The sequence below is a fragment of the Lycorma delicatula genome, chromosome 1, assembly GCF_047948215.1.
Source record: "Lycorma delicatula isolate Av1 chromosome 1, ASM4794821v1, whole genome shotgun sequence".
Lineage (NCBI taxonomy): Eukaryota > Metazoa > Arthropoda > Insecta > Hemiptera > Fulgoridae > Lycorma > Lycorma delicatula.
This window is the reverse complement of record NC_134455.1, coordinates 275,032,849-275,048,209: the sequence shown is the minus strand read 5'-3', so window position 1 is coordinate 275,048,209 and position 15,361 is coordinate 275,032,849. Positions and strand designations below refer to the sequence as shown.

General features: G+C 32.0%; 1 protein-coding gene across 2 annotated transcripts in view; it reads left to right on the top strand.

The window, feature by feature from the left end:
• Nipped-A (Transcription-associated protein Nipped-A) overlaps positions 1 to 15,361 on the top strand; it is a 375,844-nt gene that overhangs the window by 155,523 nt on the left and 204,960 nt on the right. For both annotated transcript variants that reach the window (XM_075378320.1, XM_075378311.1), the window contains 3 exons: positions 4,037 to 4,176; positions 5,449 to 5,610; positions 13,904 to 14,164. In XM_075378320.1, the coding sequence (XP_075234435.1) occupies positions 4,037 to 4,176; positions 5,449 to 5,610; positions 13,904 to 14,164 (563 nt within the window). The remainder of the gene's footprint in view (positions 1 to 4,036; positions 4,177 to 5,448; positions 5,611 to 13,903; positions 14,165 to 15,361) is intronic.

The window sequence follows — 15,361 nt, the reverse complement described above, 5'->3', positions numbered from 1 at the left end:
TTTCTTTGAAAGTTATACTATTACACTGTATCATTTCAATAGGTTTAGCATAGTGTACTTCAATATATATATATTGTCAGTGAAGAAGGTAATTTTAAACCCTTTCACTTGTAAGCCAAGATCATGTGTACTGCTGTTAGATTCTTGTTATTGACAGTAGCTTTTAAATTTTTTCTGACATTTAATTCTCATGTGTGGTTGTGTACAAACATTTTGTTTACTGTATCTAATAGGCAAGTAATAAATATTTAAGATAGATTAAATAATTTGATTTATCTATGATTAAATCTTTAAATTTCACTATTAGTAGAGGAATTTAGAGTAACTAGTATAATGTTTACCACTATAAATTGCTATGTAAGATAGGCCTGAATACACACACCATCAGTTAGGTTCTAGGCAACACTGTAAGTTGCCCAGAACTTATAGTTCTGGGCAGGTTCCTTATCTATCCCAAAAAAGAAGTCTGATCATCCTCTTCCCCTTTCATTTTAAAAGATAAGGAAAAGGAAGTCATGGAATGAATGTCATGGGCTGACTGCAGTCGGCTGTTAGTTGTTACCCTAGTTCCATTTGTGGTGTCTTCTAAGATTTGTTGTTTCTAGTTGTGGTGTAGCTAAGAGGGTAGCTCTTCTTTATTGGGCTTATTTAAGTAGCAACCTTGTGTTTTTGGATGGGCCAAAGAATTAAATGGGGTTTCCACAGAAACCATACAAATAGCTGAGGCGCCTATTGGATAAACCCAGGTTTCCTGTTCCCTGTAACATGTAATCTATCATTGGGGTTTTTTTATCTTCCTTTGGCTCTTTCAAAGTCCCTGTCTTAATGGCACCAGTGCTTTCTCATCTAGAGAAAAAAAGCAAATGTACTGTGATCTTAAAGCTGATGCAATTGTTTCTAAATCGTAAATAGTAGCGTTAATGAAACTACTTAATAATTAAAATAATTGATTATTTTTTGATATTGTTAATCCACGTATGTTTTAAATCACTCAGAAAGAAGACAAATAAACATCACTTGTACTTTGTCTGTGATTCTTGTTTAAGATCTGACAAATTGTCAAGTTATTAATTGTTATTACAATTATTTCCAGATCAGAAAATACTTTTAATAATTCTGGCCACTCTTCTATGCAAGGTCTATTGAATTGTTATTTATAATTTTGTTTTTAAAAAAGTAGTTTTCAGGTTGTGGTTAATCAGCTCGTCAAATTTTCTTTTGTGTTTCCTCTACTGAATTGCTTTTTATATCATGCAATTTGTTAAATTTTAAAACTTTTTCATATCTTATGACCAACTTTTTTTCTTTAATTTTTTTACAGCAGTCGAATTCCATTGTATTTTGTTTCAAATGTATCCGTTGCTTATTCAGTTTGTGATAATATTTATTATTATAACTTGTACTTTTGATTTTGGTTGACATTCTGAAAAATTATAATTTTTGCACAGAAAATTATAAATTATAATTTTTGGGCACAGAAATAATTATTTCTGCCCTCTTTTGTTCTGATTTAATGCATTAGAAGATGTCTAGGTAATTATTTTTTGTTTTAGAAATTGTTTTGAAAATCATTTCAGATATTTTATACCAGTTTAAAACTGTCACCCATTGAAAAACAAACAGTGAAATTTTTTTTCAGTCATTAATTTTATAGATTAGTAGTTCATAAAATTAATTGAAAAAACAGGCAACTGCTTATGCATTGTTATAAACATTTTTATTGAGGAATCCTTACTACAGTGGGGGTCACCTTCCTGCTAATCATCAAGTAAGAAAACATTTTTTTTTTAAATCATCATAACTACACTTTATTGTTTATTACTACACAGGTTTATTATTACATTTTAATGTTTAATTTATTATTGTAATCATAATGAAATCAATACAATTTGTTCCATATTTCTGAGTTGCAGTTATGGAATTATCATTAAAAAAAAAAACAATAAAAATAAAATTAGAGAAGTGTAAAAAAAAAGGCATTTTCTTATAAAAGTCTCTCTTATAATTAACACCTTTGTAAAAATTAAAAAGATTAATGTATGTTAGAAAATAAAAGAATTGATTATGTAAAATGATCTAGGCTCTTAATAGTCTTCACATAATGAATATGTCTAGATGAGGTTTTCATTTGCAGTAGTAGTAGGGGTTCATGTTAGAAACTGCTTGCAAAAAACCAGGTACAGTATACTATGATAATTGTAAAATTTTAGTAATCTGGAAATCTTTTTAAATAAGTTTATATTGAAAACATGTGAACCTTATTGTCTCAGTTGATATCTACTCCTTATAAAAAATAATCCCCGTGAACAGGACCCCTCCCCCCATCATATTATTACATTCGTTATGGTGAACCCTGCCAGCTATCAGATTTTTTTAATGACTTCTTTATTTTACTTTTTACCTTGTATGTTTGATAAATCCCTGTAAAAATAAAGAAAGAAGTTTTATTTCTCCACATAATATCCTTTCAAGTGCATAGAAGTAGTCCAATGATGTTAAAAGTATTTTGATCCTAACTTTACAGTATGATCTATCCAAGTCTTCAAAACAGGCAGATGTTTCATCAATAAGTTAATCATTTTACTTAAATTTCTTTCCAGCAAGTCACTTCTTCATATTTGGAAACATACAATCCAAAGATGGTAATCATCACCTAACTGCAAGTAGCACTAAGTAGGGGAGGTATGGAGGAATTTTCAAATGTGGCAATTTTTTTTATTTGCTTATTATGATGATCCATCAGAGATGCGTAGTATAAATTTATCCTATCCAGGCAAGAAGATTATTCCGTGAGCATCTGAAAAGAGTGATTATCATCTTTCCTGCTAATGGAACAGTCTTTGCCTTTTTTGAAGCGAGTGTACCAGCTGCAACCCACTGTTTTAACTATGGTTTAGTTCAATAGTGATGTATCCATATTTTGTGACTGTTGTGAATCACTGAAAAAGTTCCTTTTGATTATGTTGAAGTAATCCAAAACTGTGTTTAGAAATTTTTATTCATTCATGCTTTTGATATGTTGTAAGCAAAAATAGTACCCATTCATTTGAGATGCCAGTTGTCTTGCACTTGTAATCTCTTGCACTTTCAGTTTTCAATCCTTAGTCACTTTATCATGGATTTATTCAATATTCTCTGCAGTTGTAACTTCAACATTTATCCAGAACATTCAGTGTTGTTTGTGCTTATGTGACCACTCTGAAAATAGACAACCCACATTTGTAAACTGTTATAATCAATGGAGCTAACTCAACATAACATTTATCCACTTTGGCTTTAATTTTCTACATGGTTTTACTTTTGAGAAGTAATGTTTGATCACCATATAGAACTCTCTTTTGTCTATTATTTGCATATCTTTACACTCACTTACTGAACATCTCTCATATCAGTCTGATTGTGAGACTCAGTGAGTCCTGTTTGTTTTTCCCCTTTTCTGGTTGCATATTTTCTTTCCTTTCATTACATCCATCCAAAATTTGGTCATCTTGATCTCTCTCTCACTGTTAAACACAGTAATTTTTTCTTATTAACTGCCATCCATTTTCATGTCAGTACATCATAGGGACTACTCTTTCCTATCCTGTAACAAGAGTCACAAACTTCATCCTATTTTTTGTTCATTATCCCTTTACCTATGTTTCAGTAGAATTCATAGGAACCAGCTTAATATCTTCATCAAAGTTCTTTCTAGTAATCTTACTAACTTTTTCATTATACTTAAGTTGTTCTCCCTTAATTTTTATAAATTAATAAGTGCGTCATTAATTTTTGGAAATGAATATGATAATAATCTTAAAATTGTTAATACTCTTAAGTTTTACTAATATAAGTTGCTTCACTAATATAAGCAACAGTCATTAATATGTTGAAAACACACCACCTTATGGAAGTAATTGGTAATATCTCCACGAATTCATCAATGTTTAAGTGCTACCATATTTTTTTGCTCTAAATTATTATGCTAGTTATTTTAATTATCAGAATAATTTTTAAATTTAATATTTTTGATATTTAATTAATATTCATATTTAAGGTGACGAAAGAAGTTATGAATTACAATACCAGAGTATTAGGATTGTATCTTTGTTGGTCAAATTGGATGATCAGTGGCTTTCAACTCAACACCAACTTGTAGCAACATACCGGCAGATTTGGTGCAATGATCAGTATCAGGTAAATTATTTATATTCTAACAAATATAGAATCTTCAATTCAGTTAATATGATAGGTTTGTAAACCATTTTTTTAGGAAATAAATAAATATAGTAACATATAGTTAAACGTATGTAGTAATAACAGTATACAGATTTCTGATTTTAGTATATGTTCATGTTTACAGCTCTCCTGGATGTGATTCTTACCTTTTCATCTTTTTAATGTTTGTTTTATATATATATATATATATATATATATATATATATATATATATATATATATATATATATATATATATTATTTGTGTTGTGTTATATTCAATAAATCAAGTGTAAAAAAAATATAACAAAAAGCATTTCATATACGGTACGTATAAACAGTGCTGTACATTGGTAATAAAACACGTTAATTAAGAATAGACGTTAAAAAAAAGGAAAAATATAAATCTCAGTAAAAATAAATATGTATTTGTATACATAATAAATGAATATTCTATATTCATTCGTAACATAATGAATATAATATCTATATGTTATCAATGTAAAAAAAGTTCATGTATTCAACACTCCACAGAATAATTACTGCCAATTAAAATACTTTAAATATTTAAAGTATTTTAATTAAAATCTATAAGAGCAGTATATACTGCTGAATTGATTAAGATATGATTGATATTTTTTCATGTTATAAGTACGTATGCTTTGTTATTCTTGTTAATGTTACAATAGACCTATGCCCAATTAAATACATTTTTATTTTGAGATGAGAATAATTATAGTATAGTAATGGTGTTTAATGCACATTAAAATCTTAACAATCATTAATAATTTGCTCATGTAAATAGGTCACAGTACGTAAACCACAACATATAAAGAAGCAAAAGCTCTTAACAGGGGAAATTAGGTGTAGGTTTCACTGTACACAGTATACCAACTACACTTAATAAAATTTGTTATACTTGCACAATTCAAACAGTTCTGTTTTTTAACAGGCCTTTTATATGCTATGATGTTTAAAAATTTTTTTTTTTCTACTTATTAATTCACATAAGTAGAACTTGCAAATATATTTTAAACTAAACTGAAATTTAGACTTGTATTCTTTATTTAAGTCGTTTATTTTAGATGAACATAATTATCTAAAAATATATATTGTATGTTTTATATATTATCTGGATTTCCTTATGTAGGGTAATAGATAACTAATAAATAAAAGTTTAAGTCAGCCAGCTTTATCTTAGTGATACATTTGTCCTTATTAATTAATATATTTTTCATCAATTTGTTCCAGGAACGTCATAAAAAAGTAGACAATATAGAATATCCTCACTGGAAAGAACCAAAGTTACTTGTCAAAATTTTGCTACATTACTTCAGTCACCACCCACCAAATATTGACTTATTGTTTCAACTCCTTCGTGCTTTCTGTGATCGTCTTTTGCCAGATTTTCAGGTTTGTTGCTAGGTGTTCTAATTATTTTTATTTTACAAGGTGTGATTGAAAGTTTTATGACTGAAATTATAATTTCAAAATGGTAGTACTTACTGGCTGTTGTGATGGATCTCCTTCAAAATAGTCCCCTTCTGACTGAACACACCGATTCCAATGGTGTTTTCACTTTTGGAAGCATTCTTAGAAATTTTTTTCTTAAGGATGTTAAGAACCCTCTTTGTATTTGTCTGGATGTCTTGAATGGGTGAAATCAGTTCCCTTTCAATGAAATCTCAATATAAGGAAAAGGTAGAAGTCAGCAGGGGCTATAAATAAGGGGAATAGTGGAGTTGCAGAAGCATAGGAATTTGGAATTTGACCAAAAATTCCATGACTGAGAACATACGATGAGCTGGTGCATTGTCGTGGTAGAGGACCCAATTTGTGTCTTGCCCGAGGGCAGGCCTTTTCTTCTTGTCTAATGGTGAACTCGTCATCGCAAATTAGCTGATTATTCGAAGTCTAGAGTTTTAAGGTTCAAATCCTAGTAAAGGCAGTTACTTTTATATGGATTTGAATACTAGATGGTAGATACTGGTGTTATTTGCTGGTTGGGTTTCAAGTATCTGCACATCTCAGGAATGGTCTACCTGAGACTGTACAAGATTACACTTCATTCATACATATCCTCATTCATCCTCTGAAGTAATACCTAATGGTGGTTCTGGTGGCTAAACAAAAAAAGAGAGAGAGGCCTTTTCTTCCGTACATTTTTGTTCAAATGCTGTAGGACACTTTTATAATATTCCTGGTTAACTATCTGGCCCCTAGGGGCAAATTTATGATGCACGATACCCTTAAGAAAACCACCAAAATTATCTCCACATTTGACTGACTTTGTCATGCTTTTTTTAGTCTTGGCAAACTTGGACCTTCCCACTGTGATGATTGTGCCTTTGTTTCTGAATCATATCTGTAAACCCATGATTTGTCAGCTATAATTATCCTATTTAATAAATATGGATCAGTTTCAGTTTGATTAATCAGCTTTTTGGACAGTTCAGTATTGTTTCTGTTGGTCTGACATTATTTCAGAATGAATTTTGTGGACACTCAACACATGTCAAATCATAACTGTTAAAATTGACTGAACTGTGTAGAAACAAATTCAATTCAGCCATTTTCATAAGTCTACAGTCAGAACATACTAAATCGCAAACTTTCACAATGTTTTCATTGGTTTTTGAAGTAGAAGGCCAGCCGGACTTGGGGTCATTTTTTATTGATTCGCAGCCATCTTTGAATATATAATCTGTTAAAACAGATAAAAACATTTGAATAGCTCTGACATTTATCCCAAAAAGCTGTTTTTCAGGGTTCATAAGTCTTCAAAACTGATTTCCTTTTTTCAAACAAAATTTGTACACTCTCGTTCTGTTTTTCATCCATTTTGCAAAATAAAAAATCCACCAAGAACCAAAGACACATCTTCACTCAACAAGATGCCACTCTCTACTGAACAAAGATATTGCGGTGATCTTTTCTGGATGTTTCCCCCAACAGGGAGTCTTACTCTCTTAAGATTTTGGGGATTGGCATCCCCACAGCCCTAGCCTATGCAGATTTCTTCCTACTGCATCCCAAGCTATTGAACTTTATATGCTATACACTTATATCACACAGATTACAACATGTACCCTTACACAACTACACAACATCATACACTGTTTCTTTGTACACTTACACTTGATGGCATTGCGACACCTTATGAAATGCAACCATAACCCAAGGTGGAAATTATCTTGCCGATGGGTGGATGGCTTTATGTAATGAATTTCAAAGAATGTCCTCTGGAAACAAGCTTACGGAGATGATGCTCTGGCTCATACACAATGTTACGAATGATTTCATGATTTAAAAGTGGTTGTCAGTCAATTGAAGATGGCCCTTGACCAGGAAGGCCTTCAACTTCAACTGATGACACCCACATTCAGAAAATCAGTGATCTGGTGCATGCAAATCACTGATTGACTCTCAAAGAACTTGCAGAAAAGGTTATCATCTCAATTGGATCATGCCATGATATTTTGACTGAAAAATTGAACATGCATAGAGTTGCAGCAAAGTTTGTTCTTTGTTTGATGACCATACAGGAGAAAGAATATTGTGTGGATATTTGTCGGCAATTTCTTGAACTAGCCAATGACGATAAAACATTCATGCAATGGATCATAATGGAAGACGAAAGCTGGGTTTACAGCTAAGACTTTGAGACAAAAGTTCAATCATCAAAAAATCACACATTACAAAAATCACTTCTAACATTTAATTAAACATGTTACACTCAAATAACAATAACATGAAAACTAAACGAAATATAAACAATCCAAGAACATATGGTTACAGAGATTATGCGAAGCACTATGCTGCCAGCTGCACGTCACTAAATATCTCTGTTAGCGCATAATTAAAAATGTTCAGTTATTTTCTGAATAAACCTCATATGCTGAATTTCAGTAAGGAAGTGATTTTTTGCTGTGATTTGGCTAATATTGAATTAGTGGAAATATCAGAAGAGCTATCATTTTATCCCTGGTTGGTTACCTTTCTGTTCATTTGTGAATATATATATACCAAACACAAGATGCAGCTTTCACTGTCAGAGATTTGGTCACACCAAAATTGGTTGCCAAAAGGAACAGGTTTGTGCATTTTACAGCTGTATGGGACATGAAGGTAACACATGCGTTGAATAAGAAAAATTTATAAACTGCAAAACTCCACGTTCAGTAAGGTCTTGGGAATGCCCTTACAGGGAAGAAGAGGCTATTTTGAAGATCTGAACTGAGGAGAAAGTGTCCTTCCCTGTGGCTTATCAAGAATACAGAAAATCCCTCAGCATGAGGAATCCTGTACAACCTGGTGTTAGTTTTGTATAGGCTATCTCAAACAATGTACAGAGAGAGAAAGAATGTTCATTGTGTAAAGAACTGACTAAGTTGTAGAAGCTTTGTCAGAACAAGTAAAGTACCTCTTGGCTGCTGTTTCAGCATTGAGTACTGACAAGAAGGTAACTTCTGCCTGAAAAACCAATGGTGGTTTATCTAAAGCCACATCAGTCATTACACCAATCCTTAAAGTTCCTGCTGCACCAATTAAGCAGCATACAAGATCCCAGTGAAGAGATCTATTAAAACATCATTGCTTGGAAGGGTATCTCCATCCTTCCAGGCTTCCAAGTCCCCTCCACCATCTCAAGGTTTCTATGAGGATATGGTTGCAGATGAAGTGCTCGAAGAACCAGAGCAATTCTTAAAGGTCGTAAAATCCATAAAAAAAACCAGATAGTATTTAATAAGTAATCTGATCACAGTTTTTATTTATAACAGGAAAAAAGTATTTCCTGTGGCTATGAATATTATTCAGTGGAATGTTTGCAGTCTCCATTCTCGCCATGAGGATAGTGAAATTCTGATAAAAGAAGAAAATCCTTTAATACTGTCTGCAGAAAATTCACCTCCATCCCCAGGATGATGTGTCCTTTCGTGGATACATCAGCGAAAGATGCGACCATCAAACTGAGGGCAGAGGATGTTAAGGTGTGTTTGATTTCCTGAAAGAAATTGAAACAGCTGCTCAAATTCCACTAGTGACAAACATCCCTACAGTCTTAGTGAAGATATGGTGACATTCAGAATGATTTTCTGCAACTTATACCTTCATGTAGGATGGGTCGTACACATTTGTATCATCATCATTAGGTACATTTTCATGCATTAATCTGTCTTTATGTTCAGCAACCCTACTCCCATGCCTTACTTGGCACATTTCCAAAAACTTCTTTGGAAACGATCACAGACCAGTTGTTATCTCTGTTGGCAATATCGATTTGCCTCAGAGTCAGCCACACTGGTGATTTGGAGAGCAGACTGCATCGAATGCAAGGATTTCTCTGGCCAATATGACAAGAGTGGTAGCGTGATCCACCAACTTGCCATGTTTACACACCTGATACTCAATAGCACAAATTAATTCATCCCTTTAACATCTGGAAAGCTAAGGCGACCTGCTGTTCCTTGGTGGAATGAAGACTGCAGGTTTGCACTAAGGGATCGGCGCAGGGCTTTACATAATTTTAATCGAAGACCTACAACTGAATTGCTCCACGCATTCTATTCAAGTGTTTCAATGTGTTAAATGGAAATCATGGATGAAATACATTGATACCGTTTCTTAGATAACTACATCATCGATTGTTTGGAGAAAGGTTCAGGTCATATGTGGAAGAGTACAGTCATTGCAGTTGATTGGACTGGAAAGGAATGAAATCCTTGTTACTGCGCCAGTTGATGAGGAGAACTCGTTTGGAAGGTCGTTGGGTTAGTTTCACTTACATAATCGTATTGTCCTGAGTTTGTGAGATATAAGTTGCAGATAGAAAATATCCTGTTCATGATCAGAGACTCGCAAAATGAATTAAACCAACCCTCTTCTTTTGATGAGCTAAGGTATGACTTGAATAATTCTTGTGATGCTTACCCCAGAAATGATAGTATCAGTATGTTATCACACCTCCCAGATACTGGATTATGTCATCTTTTGTGTATCTACAATAGAATATTCTCCGACCAGGTGTTTCTAAATTCTTGGTCAGAAGCATTGGTGATTTCCATACTGAAACCAGGCAAAGATAAATCATGCCCCTCAAGTTAACATCCTATCTCCTTGACCAGTGGAAGGTGGTGGAGCGAATGATAAACAGTCATCTAGTATGGTACCTTGAGAGAAACATTCTAATTACCCTTGAATAATGCGGTTCCACCAAGGTAGATCATCTATTCATCATGTAGTTGCCCTGGAAAATATTATTCAAAATGGCTTTTTATTTCACCAACGCCTGGTTGCTGTATTTTTCAATTTGCAAAAGGTATATAACATGGCATGGAGGAGAGGAATCCTAAATACACTTCATGGATGAGGTATACAAGGAAATCCTCTTGCATTCATCAGTGGTTTGCTCAATAATCCGTTCTTTCGAGTTTGTGTTGGAACAATATTCAAAGGTTTTACACTAGAAAACGGAGTACCACAGTGATATGTCCTGTGTTATTTTGTGTGCCGTAGCGATAAATAGTAAAACAAACTGCGTACAAAAACGTATGTGTTCATTGTTCGTAGATGATATTTTTATTTATGTTGCATGTAGAACATTGGCTATTGCTGAGAGGGCTCTTCAAAACACAATAACCCACTTAGAATTGTGGTGTAAATCAACTGAATTCATGTTTTCCTTGGAAAAAACAAAGTGCATTGCTTTTCCCGTTGAGGGAACATGTTGACCGTCAAGTGTTCTTATATGGTGAACTAATTGAGGCGTGCATGCAGGTTAGATTTCTAGGATTTTGTTTTGACCAATGACACTGATATGAGTAACACATTTGAAGAAGCTACAGGTAAAATTTCTAAAATGCTAGACATGCTGAGAATTCTGTCTACTACTTGTTGAGTAGCTGATCATATATGCATGTTTCCAGCCTCACACATGCTAATCACACTGTTTCGAACGATCTTGTCTATTTCAAGAGGGTGGTTCATGATGAGTGGCACAGTGAATGGAATGCTACCATCAACAATAAACTTCATCAATTTAAGAACACTGTGTCACCATGGAGCTCCTCATGCTGGAATAACCATCGAGAGGAAGATATTATTTGCTGTTTGCAAATAGAGCACAGTAATCTCATTCATGGATATCTGATGACTCAGATATCCATCCATTTATGTTCACTATAACTGTCAACTAATGATTCTGTCTGTTATACGGCACTGCATTGCAAGTTTAAACTAGGAGCTAACATGATAAATATGCTAGGGAATAATGAAATGACGTTATCTTATGTTTTACAATTTCTTGGGGCTGTCCATTTGTATTTAAATTTTATTACAATATATTTCAGCTAAATATGCTGTTTGGCGTCTATAACATAGTAATTTTATTGTGTTAATGAAATTTATTGTAATATCAATACGTATGTGTCCAGAGGCTGATGACGACCCTTCATTTTACGCCCAAGAAAAAAAAATGAGGATGTTTCAAGGACAAAACAAACTTCCCCTTCCATACCTGCGGGTAAACCTACCCCCTTCATTGAGCGGTGGTAACACTGTTCAGTATCACCTCTACCTGTACTGAAGCTGTGCATATATAATGTAATTGTAGAAGAAAGTAATACATTAATTTGTGGCTTAAATCTGTATTACTTAAGAAAGTAATACATTAATGTGTATTTATTCCTGTTTTAATTATGGATGTTTTTAAAGCGCCCAAGTAAAAGAGGTACCAGCCAGCCAAAATTATTTATTTTAAAAGTAATAATCTTCATTGATCAGCCAATAAAGAGTAAAAAGGAAGGATCTTCTCTGTGTTTATGTAGAAGGAAGCAAATCCTATTATTTATATAGCAACATCTGCATTTTAATGAGCGTCATGTATTTACAATAAACGCATTCAGTTCTGTGCAGAAGGCAGTTGGAAACTACTTTACTCCTCACTTTCCACAACAAGCCTGATATGTTATTCTTAATATTATGTTTGCTATTTTTGGGAAGGACATGTATGTATCCAATATAAGGTATTTTGAATAAATTGGTTATCACATGTTAGTAATATTAAACTAATTTTACAAATTCTAATTAGTCTTTTTAAGTTGATTTTATGGAAAATATATTAACTTGGTTTGTGTTTTTTTTAAATTTGTATTTTTCTTCTATTTCATTACAGATGAAAAGTAAGCATTTCATTGCTAAGAGTGCTGAAACAAATTAATAATAGACGTGTATGTTGATTACTGTAACATTTTAATAGGCATGAATGTATTTGAGTGAAATTAAAAATAATCCTTCTCCCACTTTGTCATTCATTCTCTTATAACTGTCAAATTCTCATCTAATTTTGCATATTAAATTAGATCATCTATTTGTTAATATATCTTTTCTTTCTCATTTTTTACTAAAGGAGTTGCATCTAAAAGTGTACTACAATGTTAGATTAAGATTTTGAATCTCTCTTTAGTTAAGAATATAAGAGTGTTATGATTATGAGAGGATGGATCAAATACAAACTGAAACAATTCTTTTAAATTCTATTCAATCGATAAAAAATATATTTAAATTTTGTTTTTCATTCTTCTACATAATCTCCTAATTTAGAAATGTACATTTCCTAGTGAATTTGCAATTTCTCTATTCCTTCCTCAGAAAGGTGTAAGGAAAGTGTTCTAAGGTTGTCCAGTAAATTTATCCAGCATATCATGCATTAATATAGCAGCAGTGGAGTTTGTATTGTCATGGAGAAGCATGATGTCATTAATTGGTTGCCGTCATGATCTGTAGTAGCCACCTTTGGAATCTTCAAAAAGTTGGAAAATAATGGGCAACATTCATTATAGATATTTCATGAAAGAATATAACAAAATGCATGCTGAATTCCCAAAATGAGAGGCAGTTATTCCAACAGCAAGGGCTTTTTTTTTAGATCATATGGTTTTGGATTAACATTAACTAAGGAGATGTGTGTTAAATATATAATTTTCTACATCAGCATATGAAGTAGACAGAATTCGAAAGTTTTTCTTTTGTAGCTATGTCTACATTATTATATTCTACAAGAATAATATACATTAATATAACTGATATATAATTATTCAATATTATTGTATAATATACTATGATGCATATTATATATACATTAATTAACATTCATTAAGTGCTATTTTTTTTTTTTTTTTTTTTTGTAAAAAAAGTTTTAATCTCAAGAGATGAGAAAATTAGTGCTTTTTCAGCAACTTACAGGCAATTAGATTTATTTATACCTACAACTGTATGTTTTTTAATGAGAATGACATGAATGAAATGTTACAAAAAAAAATAATAGGAAGCCCCTCCTCGGAATTGTACCCAAGGCTAGCTGAAAGTAAAATTAAGTCTGCTGATTTGCTTGCCAGCTAACAGCTGGTAAGTAAGTTTAACTAACTGTCATCAACCACAAAAACATTGCAATTTAATTTCAGTATAATAAAAGTCAATTTTCACTGAAGTTGCTCTAACCTTTATTTTATAACTATGCTTTGTTTTTTTAACACATCTATGTGTTATTAAAAAATATTTTTGATATATTTTGTTGACCAAATGGATCAAAATCTATGTGAATTTATATGAAATATATGCGAGAATACAATTAGCAGAATTTACAGTATTACTTGCTTGCTCAACATTTTTTTTTGTATTGTAGCATTTTTTTAAATTTTTTTCATAGTTCCTTCGAGATTTCTTGGAAAACACTGTAGCTGGTGGTTTTAATGTAGAATGGAAGAGATCTGCTTTCTTCAGATTTGTTGAACTATTTCCTACTAATACAATATCTCAAGAATTAAAAGCAAAAATTCTCCAGCTTATTGTAATACCATGTTTTGCTGTAAGCTTTGAAAGAGGTGAGGGTGAAAAATTGATTGGAGGTCCTGCGAACAAGACATGTCAAGATTCTCCTGACAACATAATTTCTGTTTTTATTAACAAGGTAAATTTTATTTAAAAAGTATAGAATTTATATTGTGTGTGTGTGTGTGTGTGTGTGTGTGTATGAGCATGTGCATGTGCACAATATATTATAATACTATTATTAATATAATATATTATATTACATAATATTAGTGCTTTTTCTGTTTACAACATCATTAGTCTTCTCTTAAAACAAAAAAAAAATCATTTAATGCGATACAAGTTTTTTATGATTTTATTTGTTTTAACAGAAGACTAATGATGGTGTTGTAAATTGCAAAAACATTCTACACTATCAATTAAATGAGTACATTATGTACAGTCTTGCAGAAAGTAAGTTATCTATGTCTGTATTTAATAAATAAGGCAGTGGTTTTATTTTATTTTACAAACATGTATGAATAATTTATGTTTTCAAATATAACCGACTTTTTGCAGAAAAAATAATTTTTACAATTTTTCTCTATTTTTTACTCTACTGTATTTGTATTTATTATTGCGTAGTTTTGTTTTTTCTATAATATTTTGGTGAAAATAGGTTATTATTATTTTTAATAATTATTATTATTACTGTATTATAATACCTGTGTAGATCGCATATTAAAGTAGTATCACTAAACTACCTAAGCATCAGTTATTATGACATAAAATCGTTGATCCCTTGGAGGTCGCTATAAACGATATTGAGATTTTTAGTTTTTTCTTTGAAACAACACTTGAAATTAGCTGGCCATTCGGCATCTCTCTGTTTTGATTGATGCTTTTTAAAAGTTGAATAATTTCTCTAAATATTAATTTTTGAAACTGACAGTTATCACTGGTCAACATGATTTTTTGCCTCAGAAGTAACAATAGGTGTACTTATGCAGTTTTTTATCCTGTTTTCAAATATTCAGTCGGAATTTCTACATCATCCACAGTTTTTTTTTTTTGGTATTTTAAAACATTTTCTTCATCCATTTCTCCATTGTCAAGTAAAAGTTGTTTTTTGTCCATTTGTTCATTGTCAAGTAAAAGCTCCTAGAGCATTGTAAATATGATGAAACTGAATGAGCTAACTCAAAGGGTAGCAGTGCTACTGTAGTGTGGGTTCAGACATATGCAGACATGTACAAATGTGATCTAGTGCAGCACATATTCATCAGAATGATGCCAATTGTGAGATAGTAGTGAACCAGTAAACATGTCATTGTGCGTGCTTTGTATGTCTCAATTA